At 43.9% G+C, this 14,936-nt stretch overlaps 1 protein-coding gene across 13 annotated transcripts in view; it reads left to right on the forward strand.

Annotated features, from left to right (window-relative positions):
• LOC148026607 (uncharacterized) overlaps positions 1-14,936 on the forward strand; it is a 146,687-nt gene that overhangs the window by 92,649 nt on the left and 39,102 nt on the right. For all 13 annotated transcript variants that reach the window (XM_087691052.1, XM_087691053.1, XM_087691056.1 and 10 more), the window contains one exon: positions 925-1,593. In XM_087691052.1, the coding sequence (XP_087547178.1) occupies positions 925-1,593 (669 nt within the window). The remainder of the gene's footprint in view (positions 1-924; positions 1,594-14,936) is intronic.

The following is a 14,936-nucleotide window of genomic DNA, read 5'->3' on the forward strand; positions in this document are numbered from 1 at the left end:
GCAAATTGGTTTGAAGGCTTGCTGGTTGCTATGGATAGCAAGATATATTGAAGATTGAAGGAGATTAGGTTGGATCTTTGAGTGTACTTCAACCTTTAGCAATACAAGTTAATGCAATACTGGGAGGGGTGCCAGTTTTAGGGCCAATCGGGTGTTCAGTGTCCAAGGTTAAGTGGTAACATTTGCATTTCAGTTTGTGTGAATTTTATGCTTGCCAAATTAGTGCTCAAACATGTTATTTACCACCCTATCCGAGAAGGAAGGTTGGTTTCACTCTAATATAAGAGTGACCTCGTGCCCTTTTTATATGACTCCTCAGCCACCCTACTCTTAGGGTAGGGCATGTTCACACCATGTCAGCAAGTGACATATGGCTGGGGCCATACAGCAACTGTGCATCCATCTTGAAAGTCAAAAACATCTCAAGTATCTAGATCGACATTGTCTTAATCTCATTGGTTGTTTGAAGATCTTAACAAATTCTCTTTTTCTTCTTCTTTTGCTTTTTGTGTTCTCTAATCTCTTTATTGCTTTTTGTGTTCTTTCTCCTCTTGAAGTTTCCACAATTTCATCTGATACTTTTGTGCATTATCAAAAGGAAGTAGAATTTTTTGTTTTTTCAAGTTTAAGTAGTAGGATGGTCTGGGTCTAGACACATGCAAAAAGAGCAACTATTCTTTGTATGCATATTAATGGGTAAAACCAAAGAAAGCATTACATCATGTTTTGCAATTCACCAAGTTTCATTCCTTGGGTGATTCTTGGCTCATGCTTAAAAAGCTAGTACTTTATTCATTGTTTTATTTTAATTCTTCCATCTATGAGTGTAAGGGATCTAAACAGGGATTCAAATTGTGCATCTTTCAAGAATTTTGAGGAGGTGCAGTTAGTCTGAGATGTTTATATGCGTTTTATGTTACACAGATAATCCGGCAAGGGTAGACCCTTCTCTTCTTCTAAAAACATTGGATTTTCCTCCACTTACTTGGGTGGTACAGGGTTTTGATATGGACCTGGAGTCTTCACACTCCCCAATGGAATATCTTCAAAGATATCTTTCTGCTTATGCTCACACCGGTGATCGAACTCTTGATACACTGTTTACTAAAGGCATATCTTGCTATGCTCTTCGTACCCCAACAGATCTAAACCTGCTTCGTGAACAATATGGTAGTAAGGTACTTGCTGCTGATGAAGAATTGTACCCAAGATTACACCCAGGGTACATTGCTGAGCTGGATAAACTTAGGGAAGGTGTTTTTGGAAATCTTACTGCCAAGGGAGGTGGAAAACTTACTGGAAAGTCAGTTGCTTCTTTCTTGCCCCTTCTAGTTCACTATGTGAATGAGGATTTCCCACTTCATGCTGACAGAAAGTTGAGAGATGTTCTGGTAGATATCATTGTCGATAGTGCATTTGCTGGAGGCGTAGAGTATTTTCAAAAATGCATGGATCAAGGCTCATTGTTTGAAGCAGTTGTTTCTGCTAGAAGAGGAAACAAACCAGTGGCAGATAAAGACTTGGCAGCCATGTCTACTCTTGCTGCATCAGCACTAACTGCAGAAGAACTGGAGGCAGTGATGGACAATGCTGGTAAGACTACATGCTCAGCTGACAAGAAATGTTCATGAAATTCAGCTTCTCTACTGTGCCTAGTTCATTAACTAGACAAGTCACAAGTTAACCTGGTATACCTTAAAGTTTTTTTTGCCTATCAGTGCTGTTGGCATTTCTTTATATTCCGTAACAGTAAATGGTGTGCATGCCATGTGTTCCTGTGCTTAGCTGCTATGTGCATGCGTGTATGCTTGAATACTCACCCACACCCACATGCACGTGTGCAACTGCACACCTGCGCATGCACACACGTGCATGTGCACACGCACACACGCAGTCCCATCTAAAGGTGTCAAAAAACTGGGCATTAAAGGGTCAGCTCTTGACTAAGACAGCTACACTTGATTTTATGCAGTCAGAATGGGCTGAATGGACACTAGATTTTACAGAGTGTACCAAGGGGCACTATCTTTGGGAGCTTATAGCCAGCATCATTGCTTGGCCTATTTGGACCGCCAGATGTAGTCATCTTACAGGGGTGAGACTGGGATGCTATACACAAGACAATGTGTTTCCAATGAACCTTGAAAAAATCAAGGTTATGGTGTGTAACTACTTCATGCTGGTATGCACTATGTATCTTGGTTTGAGTTACATAATTTTGGCATGGACATGTGAGAGTGCGCAATGGAAGAAGGAACACAAACACACAAAGAGAGAGAGAGAAAGCAGAAATGAAGGAAGAAATACTGCACTCACTGAAATGAATGCTGAATACAAAGCTGTGGAAGTCCTTGCATGCAGCCCGGAGCGTCAGTGAGGACACCAGATCAGGCTGGAAAAGATGGCAGCACCAATGTCGGAGAGGAGAGGGAGCAGTGTGTGCTGAATCTGCAAGAAGAAGTGAAAGAGAATGACTGGGGGGCTGCCATATATAGCCCCCCAGCTCTAGATCTGGCCAACCTGCTGGCGGCAGCCCCAAACTGGTCGACTGCCCAAGAAATGGGCCAACTGTTAGCAGATTAGTCAGTTCATGGTTGAGTCTATATATGTGGTACAGCAGGCTGGGCACATAGCTATTTTAGGCATTTTATTTGCCAGCAGTTGTGTTTTTGGCATTATTTGCAGCCAGTCGGCCAGCATTTAATGCTGGCCAACCAATCATATTTTTGGCACTTATTTGGCCTATATATTCTCAGGCTCCCTCCACATTCATTCATCATCTGACAATTCTTGGAGAGAAGGAGCATGTGCCAATGCCTCCACAGCCGGTGACTCACATTGCTTCTGTACTATCTAATGTCTTGGTATATGGATTCCATTTCCCGAGCATACATCTGAGTTCTCATCTGTATTGTGTTCTTTCTTTCCCTTTCTCTTTTGTCTTGTGTTTCAGCAGTTTATTACAGCTTATGTTCACACTTCCATTGCTGCACCACTTCTGACATGGTATCAAATTTCAGGATCTGTGTTCTTGTTGTGTTTTCTTGTTGATTTCAGGACTGTTTTCACTCTTGCTGATCAGGCGGCTGCTGCTCCAACCAGGCGACCTGTTTTGCCTGCGTTTTTTTGCTGACGTAAGCATTTGTACAGTCTGTGCATTTGTTTCAGCCCACGTTTTGGTGCCTCAGCATCTCCTCTTGGCTGGGTGCTTGCATTCTCAGGCCCTTTTTACTGTTTTAGGCAGTTTTTGACAGATTTCTTGCTAGCTTTATGCTTGTCCAAGGAACCATTGGCAAGATACTTGGTCTTAAAGACCGACTTCACAACTATCACTTTCCACTTCTTGGGACACAGTACAAGCTCCCAAGTTTGATTGCGCTTGATGGAATCGAGCTCATCCTGCATAGCATGTCTCCAAACATCCTGTGCAAGAGCCTTCTCAACAGTAGAAGGCTCGGAATTCTGAAGAATTTGAGACATAAGAGCATAGTTCACACAAAGTGAACTATCTTGTCGGGCGTGTAATCGGGCTGATTTGTGTGGACCCGAAGGAGAAGCAAGAAAGTGAGAAACACCGGAATCTTGCATGCCTGTACCACCGAGGAATCCTAAGAGACCCTTGCTGCGAGGGAGACCGTGTAGCCGTAGGAACCTAGAAAGCACTTATTTGTGGAAGGGACTCGCCCTCACTATAGAAAGGTAGATTCTCCTCATGTGAAGAAGACTTTCCCTCTAGCGGCTGAGTATCCCTAGAAGACTCTGGAGGGGAGGTTGAAGGGGTAGTAGAACTCGACAAAGTAGTCGTCGCATCCATCAAATGTGGAAGGGAAGCCGGGGTAGAGGGTAAAGAAGGAGGAGGAGGAGTGGTAGGAGGGGGAGGATTTGAAGACGAAGGAGTGCTAAGAGGCAACCTAGAAGGAAGAAGAGGGATAGAAGGTGGGGGAGGGCCAGTCAATGATGAAGTATCACCTGTAAGAGAATCATCAATAGGATCCTCGAAAGCCGCAGCCTCATCGAAGATCGCATCTCTGCTCACCTCAATCTTTTGTGTCGTTGGGTCATAGAGCCATTATCCCTTAATGGTTGTGCTAGCCCACGAAGATAAGCCTTCTCGACTTCAAGTCGAGCTTTGTCTGCCTCTTCTTATTGTCCACATGGACATAAGCATCACATCCGAAGATATAAAAGTGAGACACGGAAGGCTTCTTTCCAAAGAAAGCCTCATAGGGAGTCATGTCCTGTAAGGCCAAAGTCGGAGAACGGTTGCGGATGTGAACCGCAGGTCTCTTCTTCATAAATCTTACCATGCTTGTTGCTGTCTTGAAAATGCCATCCACCCAAGATATTTGCCCAACATCTTCAATAAGTAAGTCAAGACAATGGGATGTACATGAAGTCCATGTTATGCTAGGAAACTCCTCCTCAAACATACGTCCCATAGACACATAATTGCTTCCATTATCTGTTACTACTTGCACCACATTTTGGACTCCTATGTCCATGTTGACCTATTACATGTGCTGCCAAGTGAAAGCTCCTGTGATCGTAAGACCTGAGGCAGAGGCATCAATGGCCTTAATGAACATGGTGTCTTTTTATGAAGACACCAAAACATATATTTCACCTATGTCTCCTTCAAGGACTCCAATTGAGCCTCTATGAATGCTTTCTCCTTTCGAAGCTCTCATGTGCGTAATGCATCTGCGGATGGACCTTCCCACTCATACCCTATGTGGCTTATTGCCCTGATTGTCTTCTTTCATTCATGTATAGTGGCCACATTGAAAGGGATAGCACACCGAATAAATAAGCGTGTGAGTTCCCTAGTTGCCTCTACAATTGCCCACCTCTAAAGTCCTGCATGGACACTTGCACCATGCAAGAAGCCCTTCTGTCCACCATCAGTACAAGATGGCAACAGGGTCCTTTTTGCACTCAGACCCGATATGGATATGGATGCACTTCCTTTTGATGGGCCACTAGCACCTCCAATTTGGCTAACGCCACTAGACACACTAGCCTCTCTTTACCCCACTTGTGTTTCATTAGCCCCATGTGGTATTGATTCATCCTCTTCTAGCTCAATACCCATACGCTTTCAGCGCCAAAGATGGAGACTTACTGTTACTTCTGCCGGCACATTTACGCAAAGCTTAATGTCTTTGTGGGGAATGCAAGCCGAGTGGTCTTTCACACGCATTACACTTCCCGATTTCTCCAATCCACAATAGTTGCACCGCCACTTTTTTGATCCGCCAGAGCCCTCGTATCCCTTGATTGGAGTGACGTGCCTCCAATATGGGTCCGACGCCATGATATGATTAGCCTTTTAGGCGTTAGGACCTAGGTAATGGATTAAAGGAGAAGCAGGAGGAGGAGGAGGAGGAGCAGCAGCAGCAGCAATAGAAAGAGAAGAAGAACAAGCAGAAGCAGAAGCAGAAGCAGAAGAAGAAGAAGAAGAAGAAGAAGAAGAAGAGAAGGAAGAAGAAGAAGGAAGAAAAAGAAGAAGAAGAAGAAAAGGAAGAAGAAGAAGAGGAAGAGGAAGAGGAAGAAGCACGAGGAGGAGGAGGAGGAGGAGCAGGAGGAGGAGGAGGAGGAGGAGGAGCAGTAGCAGCAGAAGCAGAAGAAGAAGCAGAAGCAGAAGCAGAAGAAGTAGAAGAAGTAGAAGTAGAAGGAGGAGGAGGAGGAGGAGGAGGAGGAGGAGCTGGCTGCTGCAGGTCCGAGGAGGAGGAGGGCCGAGGCAAGAGCCGCGCAAGTAACGCGAAGTCGGAAAAGAGAATGAGTTTCGGTGCTAGATAACCACGCGAAACGAGACCGGGCTGTAGGATCCCGAAACCGCGTGCTCCTATTTCTTTCCCGGTTCGAAACGGCCAGTCCGACCGGCCGAAACACTGTTTCGGGGTATACTGCTCTATAACTTGCATTTTTCTCATTTGGAGCACCTAGAGGTGGAGGCGACAACTATTCTGGTGGTTGTAGCCTGCATTTACATCAAACGCAGTCCTTTGGGGATCTGCAACAGCAACTAAAGTTGAGGCGACTTCATCTGGATGATAGGCAACATCTTTTCCCTCCAGGCGGCAGATTTTTCTCTCTCCTCTTGCAAGCGACAACATATATTGTGGTCTGTCTTGAGCAGGTGGCTCATTCTGCTTATCTTCTATTGTAGATTGATTGGTGATTACAAATTTGAAGGATGTCTTACCAATTTCCAGGCTTTGATGACTCAGAGGAGGAGCTTCTTTCTCAACACTCCTTTGAACGGAGATGTGACTATCAAGATTTTTATGATTCCTTCGACTTAACTGCCATCTCCTCGATTCGATGTCTTCTACACTAGCCTTATCACCTCGAGGGCCCACGAGAAACTCTTATGGGAGGAGCTTTTACCACTTGTCTTGGGGTATGACAAGCGACTCAAAGAGACGGGGGCCAGTAGTTTTGGCTCCACCAAGGCTTTTACTACAGGTAGAGGTCACAGGAAGAAGCAAAAACAGAAGGAGAAGGCCAATGACTAGAAGGAAGAGGACAAGAAGGATTCGAAGGAGAAGAAGCCCAAGTGCCCACACTATGGGAAGGGCACTCACCCCAAAGAGAAGTGTTGGTAGAAGTACCCCCATTTGAAGCCGAAGAAGAGGATTCGAAGGATTCGAAGGCTACCCCCGCTACCATAGAATCTACCTTTGTACATTTGTTTGAGATGGAGAATACAGTCCTAGCTTCTACCCCTTAGAAGAAGCCTTGGCTTGTGGACAATGGAGTATTTTCTCACATGACCTTCAAGAAGGATTGGCTTCAAGATGTACGTTCCAGAGAGGGCACTGTCATCATTGGTGACAATTCTATTGTCCCTATTCGAGGTGTAGGGACTTTACCTTTGTTCTCAGACAGGCAGTCTTCTTCCGCCAAAGTTCTTTATGTACCTAATTTGGGTTTTAACCTCTTGTCACTGTCCATGGACTTACACAACTAGGTACCCAAGTCATTTTCACCCAAGATGCAGTCACTGTGAAGGATGCTTGTACAGGTGCATCTCTTTGGATAGGTACACAGGACGGTGGGCTCTACAAACTCACAACCTTAGCTGCACAAGCTTCCCACGAGCTTCGGCTGCTTTGGCATGCTCGGTATGGGCATCTAATCCTTGATACGATTCGGCGCGCTTCTTGAAGGTAGATGGAGGAGGGACTTCTTCACACTTTATGCCCCAATTGCTTGAGGAGCAAGCATAAGCAGCCTCACCCACAGGTTGCTTCTAGGAGGGCTTTTTCACCGCTGGAGTTGGTTCATACCGATCTTTGTGGACCTATGGGCACGGCCTCCCTAGGGTAGGCCAAGTATTTGATGCTGATTATTGATGACTTTAGTCGTTATGTGTGGCCATATTTTCTGGAATACAAGAGCGAGGCATGCTCTCGATTCTGCAAGTGGAGGGTGTTTGTAGAGATGCAAACTACTTCCAATATTCGTGGTCTTCGAGCTGATCACGGTGGTGAGTTTAGTTCTCACCTCTTCTCTCAGTTTTGCAAGGATCACGGTATTCGTGTGGAGTATTTCCATCCGAACACACCATCAGAGAATGGTATGGTGGAGCATGCGAATCGGACCATGGTCGAGATGGCCCGATCGATGTTGGAGCATAGGAGTCTTCCTCATTCCCTTTGGGGTGAGGCATTGGCCGTCACAAGCATGTTTTGAGCCAATAGCACACTTGAGCTATTGAAGCCCTCCATCACTAGATTTGCTTATATGTTTATTGTATTGGAGAGGTTGATATGGGTCCGTTCAAATTTGATACGGACCATTGCATGCTAAGAATGGCTCACATGGAGTGAGAGAGAGTCTCCAAAGGCTCTTGCTTTTAGGCGCAATATTTTAAATGAGAGTTGGTGGATTGAGGCAAAGGCATTGGTGAAAAGTCTCACTCCTATTTACACTATATTGCGCATCACTGATATGGAGGGGAGTACTTTGAGGCTTTTATATGAGTATATGGATAAAATTAGCGAGGCCTTGCTTCGCAACAGCTTTTTGTCCCAAGACAAGTAAGTTTTTGTTTAACTTTTACACATGTAATTATTTGGTATTAACGACTCCTTGATGATTGATCATTATTTTAACTTTTAAGTTTTTAACATATTTTATCTATAGGGTTGATGAGTTTCGTGCAGTGTGAAATGCATGATGGGATTGGTTCCATAAATCAATCCATGCTGTCGCACATATCTTGCATCCCCTTTGGCGTAGTGAGGAGCAGTACACTAGTGAGGAGTTAGAGGAGGGCTTCATGGAGTACATGAGCCGCCTCACAGGGGATGATATAGATATGATGAGAAGAGTAGAGGATGATTTGCTGGCATTCCGCAATCATTCTCTTTATTTTAGCCAACCCACAACTAAGCTTCGAGAGAGATAGCTTCAGCTTGTCTCTTGGTGGGAGAAATACGGCAATTGTGCTCCTACTTTGGTATCTGACTGGTGACTTTTATATTTTGAATCTTGATTATCTAATGCATTATGCAACCTAGGTAATAAGTTCTGTAATCTATTGCCCACTCAAATGTTGATTTTGCAGCATGCATATTAGCAATTGCCAATTACTTAACCTCAATCTCTTAAATTTGAATAGAAGCGTATTGTCATTCCGATCCTAGCTATCGGCACCGGTACATGAGACTCGTACATAGAGGAGGGTTTAAGTGAGGGCCACACGTAGTTGTGCATCACAGGCAAAGTCAGAGCCAGAGTTTGAGAATGAGGCTGAGGCTGCTTCATCAACTTCTGGATTAGGGACCTTGGAGTCGGACAAGGAGATGGTGCACAAATCCTCAGAGTTCGGAATCCGGATGACTCGTGATATACAGGAGTCAGTTTAGCAGTGCAGAGTCCAGACTAGAGTTGTTCATTGATGTTGATACTTGTAGCCTCACTGGACTTTGGAGTTTTGACGGATAATAGATTATTCACATGACTTATTATGCATCTTGATTCTTGTTCCATTGTTCTTAATGCCAATCTTCACTGCTCTTTAAAGTTTAGATCATAGATTATTCATGAGCCATAAATTCTAATTCATTTTGTTGCCTTATATTTTAAAAATTGAGTCTTAATTGTGTTAAGCTATCTTAAGTTTCAACCATTGAGTCCTTAGTCTTGACTCCTCAATCTTCACTCGTGACTTGTGACTCGTGACTTGTGAAATGTGTAATGAATCATGATTTTAATCATATGACATGAAGGCTCAAAGTTTTGTATGAAATTTGAATACATGTTGTTGTAGGCATTGATATATTTACATACCCACATATTACTGCATTTTTTTAGTCTACAATCCGAAACGTTGTTTCCCCATTTCCGAAATTAAGCCGAAACTCCGAAACTCTAGTTTTTCCCGTTTCCGTTTTCTCCGTTTCCGAAACTCCCCTGTACTATGTTGTAGAGGCTGGGTTTCAGCCTGGAGCTGCACCAACTTGGCTGCAATGGATGGTGAAAGGCTTGATGTGATGGTTGGTGTCCTCCTCTACAATGGAAGCTCTCCTCCGTGCTCTTAGTTAGGTGATGATACCAAGTGAGAATGCGCAATAAAAGAAGGAACACACACACACACATTAAAAAAAAAAAAGGAAAATGAAGGAAAAAATACTGCACTGACTAAAATGAATGCTGAGTATGGACCGATCAGTCCTTGAATGCAGCCCGGAGAAAAGATGGCAGCACCAATGTTGGAGAGAGGGAGTAGTGTATGCTGAATCTGCAAGAAGAAGTGAAAGAGAATGACTAGGGGGGGGACTGCTATATATAACCCCCCACCTCCAGATCTGGCCGACTTGTTGGCGGTAGCCTCAAACTGGCCGATTGCCCAAGAAAGGGGCCGATCGCATTGGAAATGGCCTAATTGTGTCACTGCCACCCAAAAAAGAAATACACACTAAAATAGCAACACACTACACTGACAGAGCTCCTTTGTCTCCTGCTAGACTCTGACAAGAGCTCACAACTAGGAAATGACAAACTGACATACAAAATAGGGCAGGCTTACAAGACAAACTATAACCATAATTGTTAGGTACGAAATGTACGATACGGTACGGTACAATAAAATATGGTACTAATTGGTACCTTATGATTTTATAAGGTACGGTACAATATTAGTATTAAAAAAATTAAGATGATTTTTTAAATAACAAAAACCATAAATCATTAAATGATAGATCATAGAATACATGTTTTAAGTGAAAATAGCCATTTCATTACAGAATAAGATGAATACATGAGGGTGACTCGCGCGGTCGCATGGGCTACGCAAAACATGCGATACAACTACAATCTAGAATATCTTATACAAAAAAAAAAGAGAGACCTATGAATCTATCATAAGGCATTACTATCATCATCATCAGAACCATCTGAGTGCTCATCAAGAGAGTTTGAAGATGACTCCTCGGCATTCAATGATGAGACACTCTCATACTCATTCTCACTAATGAGGTTACCATCATCATCAAATGATGGCTCTCTAGGTGGCGGCTATGTAGGCAAGGAGGGGATGTCATCACGAGACACAGGATGTGAGCTACTAGAGCCCGCCTTACATATGTCTGCAAGCCACTTGAACCACCCCTCCTCGATGATGGAGGGTGTCGAATGACCATGCCCCTACTACCACCTACTCGAAGTTTAAAAGTTAAAACAACAAATTTTAAATGTTATGGTTAAGTGTTTAAACTTTACTTGCTTCGGACTACCCATGCTCATCATAGGCCTCATCATGCGTAAGTTAGTGCGGCAATAGACTAGCCGCTCTAATTGTCGTATGCTAAGCCGATTACGAATCTTTGTGTGAATGAGAGAATAGACACTCCCATTTCTCTCACATGCCCCCGAAGAGCAATCCTAGGCAAGGACCCTCATGGCTAAGGGTTGAAGGGTCTCCAGTGCGTATCCAAATTTTTTCCACGAAAATAAAGGCTTCACAAGTGACTCTCTCCTCCAACAAGTGGAAGAAGCAAAAGCCACATGCCCTCTTTGATCTGCATAGCATCCTAGCTCCTCTAGCACTACATTGTGATCATCAAGAGGGACCACACGAGTCAAATAGGCAAGCTAGTTTGAACGGAACTCTCTATCATCCTTGACTGCCGGAGACTTGTAGGTTGGATGTACCAATGCGGCAAAACTATGGATGGGCTTATGCATCCATGCCCACCTCCTCTCTGCTATCTCTAAAACATGTGCATGCTGTGTCTCTGTGATCACTGTACAAGCACGTGCCTCTGCCAATGCCGCTCTAAAAAAGTGAACGAGAAGGCCCATGTTGGATCCCTCGCAATCAGTCATACGTAACACCCTATAAAAGGGAGTCACGAGAATAACAACGGTACGGACTTTTTGCCAAAATGGCGCATTAAGGCACAAGCGCTGCATGGCTTTGGTCTCCTCTATCTCATGCTCATCCCACTCATTCCATAGAGTGGACACCATTGTCTGGCACAAGGCGGACTGCACCTCATAAAGGCGCTCTAGCAATAACCATGTAAGTAAAGTGAGTTGAAGAAGGCTTTTTCGACTTCAATGTGCTATGCTCACGATACATCGCAAGCATCTTTACCTTTACCGTGAAGAATGTGACAATTGATGTAGCTTTGCGGACCACCCTCTTCACCCACTTGAGCTTCCCAATGTCCTTCATGAGCAAGTCCAAACAATGACTTGCACATGGAGTCCACACAATGGTAGGGAACTCAGCCTCAAGCAAACAGCCCATGCGCTGACAATTCGATGTATTGTCGGTAACAACTTGCACCACATTTGAGGGGCCCACCTACAACCACAATTTACAAATTACAAGTTATGTATAAATCAAATTTCAATTATGAATCATGATATTATCATAATGAAAGAAAGTGAAACAAATTTAAAACGCAAATTGCAATGTATACCTCAATGATAGCTTGTTAAATGCGGCGGTAGATTAATGCGCCCGTTGTTTTTCTCCCCTCTTGCCAGTATCTACGGCCCATAAAAAGTAAGTGCCAAGTGGACATGAGACGAGTATGTTGATGATGCCTCGTTTCTTACGATCACTCCATCCGTCGGTGAGAATGAAGCAACCATATTTTATCCATGCGGCCTGAATAGCATCAAGGGCTCTATCAATCCTCTCCTTCTCATCATCAATCTTTCTTGTCCTCATGTCATTGTATGTGACACCGATCCATCCTTCACATGGGCCCACATTGGCAATGGCTTTTACCATCTTCCATTGCTCTTGCTTTAGGACATTGAATGCAAGATTGCACTCGACCACCGTGCGTGCAATTTCAATGTACACAAGTCGTTGCCTTTCTCTAAGAAAGGCAACCGATCCACGCATATGACCGGGAGCTTGAGAGAGAGACGATTGTCTCTCCGGCACTGCATGAGCCTCCATTTTTTGTCTTTTACCAGAGCCGGATGCAGATGTGGAGCCCCCATCACCAGTGGTAGAGGCCTCTCTCGCATCGGTTAAAGATACGCCCACATTGGATGCTTCCTCGTTAGTAGGCATAGGAGTTGGTGCCGATAAGCCACTTGCTCCTCTTGTGGATCCCCCTCTCATCTTGGGGAGAATCTCCTCCGCAATGTTTTGAGGGATCTCCTTGCATGGTGCAACTTGCCCCCCCCCCCCGTCTTGGAAAGACGTTGAAGAAGCCGAGTTGCACCACTTGTATAGCGCTTCCCGCAATACTTGCATGTCGAATGGTGGGAGTTGGACTTCTTTGTGTCCCTCTCCACATGGATCGCATGCAAATTGAAGGCCTCGTGCTTCTCACAAGTCATGGTGCCGATGACGAATAAAGAGGCCCGAGAGAGAGAGAGAGAGAGATGCTTGAGTTTTACGGAAAAAAAAAAAGAAAAAAAAAGAGAGATGCTTGAGTCTCAACTCTTGAAACTTGAGTCTTGAAAGTTGAAAGGGAGGGAGACTCGAGAGGCCCGAGGGTTGGGATAAAGTTGAAAGAGCAAGAGTGAGAGAGAGCGAATGGGAGATGAGAATGGCAAATGCTTTGATAGGGTGCGGGATAGAGGCTGGAGGGGATGGGAGATAAGATTTGAGATTGGCAAATGCTTCGATAGGATGTGGGAAAGAGGAAGATGAGAATGGTAACTTGGAGAGGAGCACCTTTTGTAGATGAGAGAAGGTTCAAAGTTCAAAGTTTAAATAGTCAAAGTCTAAAGAGAGAAGGAATCCAAAGAGAGGGCTGCAAGCTGGAGCTTGGAAGGAATCCAAAGAGGAGCACCTTTTAAGTTTTGCATGGCTGGAATTTGGAAAAGGGGGGTGGATTGAGGTATCCAAGGCTTCCTACCCGCCCAAAAAGCGCAACAGTGCAGGAAAAGCTGAAAAGCGGGACACGGCGGTGCAGGAAATCCCGAACGAGGACGCGCAGTCCACGTGGCTGAGAGAGGCCAGTTTTAACGTACGAAATCGTACCGTACGGATCATACCGTATGGACTGTTCTGTACCATGTATGGAGGCAACCATAACTATGACTATAAAAGCTCAAAGCAAAAACCTTTTGGGAACTACAAAACATGCTTTGGTTTTGTTCTTATTTGGTATAAGATTTTTGGTTGTTTAGGGGAGAGTCCTTGAACTATACCCACCCATGTTTCTATTTTTGGCCAACAAATTATATGTTTCAGTTTTCAGCTTTCATTTCTAGCCTTCAAGGTTTGGCTTTACTACTAGTGTTTGCATTTTCTTCTCTCTTCATTAAAGCCATACATGGTTAGAGAGGATGGATGGAGTCACACAAAAGTTTGCGTAACTCGGAAGGTAGTACTAACTCTTTAACTCTTGCTAGCAACTAGTAGCTACTAACTATTGAGTGTAATGTATATGTTTCACAATGTAAGCATCTAGTTAAGGTTGGAACTCCATTTCATGACTCCGAACTGCATTTCCATTTTCTTGTTTTTGAACCTATTGGCAACCATGACTATGAATCTTTTAGTATTCGCTTGATGCTGCTTTTCTTGGTCTAAGCGACTCAAAGTTTAGCAAGATCATTAGATAAGACCTTATTCAGTTGGATAATAGAAGGATATGGTTCTACATACTATGGACGATGGTCTTGTTACTCATCCAAGATATAGGCCACACCTCTCACGGGATTTGCTATGCTATTGGTTAGTTGTGCACCTCTTCACATTTGCTAGGGATTGAGACTGATAGATATAGATCCATACCTCACTTATACTAGACTCATTAGCAAGAGCTAGAGACACGGGAGCATTGCATCTGCTGCTGTTCGGCCTTCTATGAGATTTGGGGGTTCTTTCATTGTCTCTTTAGAGACAGATTGGGGTCTTTGTCAAGAGTCATGGATTACATTGACCACCAATGTTTGAGCCTCTTTCTCCTCAAGGTTCGCTAGCTTAGAAAGACACTGAAACCGGCCTTTAGGAAACTCAAATGGTAGTAATCATAAACTGAATTTGCAAAACACTCAACTATAACCATGAAATCAGTAATGAAACAATTAACACACTTAACACAACGGAGCTAGAATGCTCCTACTCAGAGAGACAAAACATAGATTGGGCTAAGAGCTTAGTGCCTCTGTGGTACTTCTTTGAGATTACTAGAGATGTTTAGTTTGAGTACAAAGAACTTGATTTCTGCTTTGAGACCTTGCATTTCAGCCACTAGCAGAGCTACACCCCTACTCTAACTAGAATCTTGTTCTTGTACCTACTCTTTATAGATCAGTCTAGTCTTGCTTGCTCACTAAGTCACAAGTTGGTCTCACTAACTAAGACTAATCAATATCTTGTTCTTGTACCCACTCTTCGCAAATCAGTCCATTCTTTCTTGCTCTCTCGCAAATCAGTCCATTCTTTCTTGCTCTCTAAGTCACAAGTTGCTCTGACCAACTAAGACCAAGACACTAGATTT

Source organism: Lygodium microphyllum, chromosome 13, assembly GCF_053477565.2.
Source record: "Lygodium microphyllum isolate KBCC chromosome 13, Lygodium_microphyllum_v1.1.10, whole genome shotgun sequence".
NCBI classification, from domain to species: Eukaryota; Viridiplantae; Streptophyta; class Polypodiopsida; order Schizaeales; family Lygodiaceae; genus Lygodium; species Lygodium microphyllum.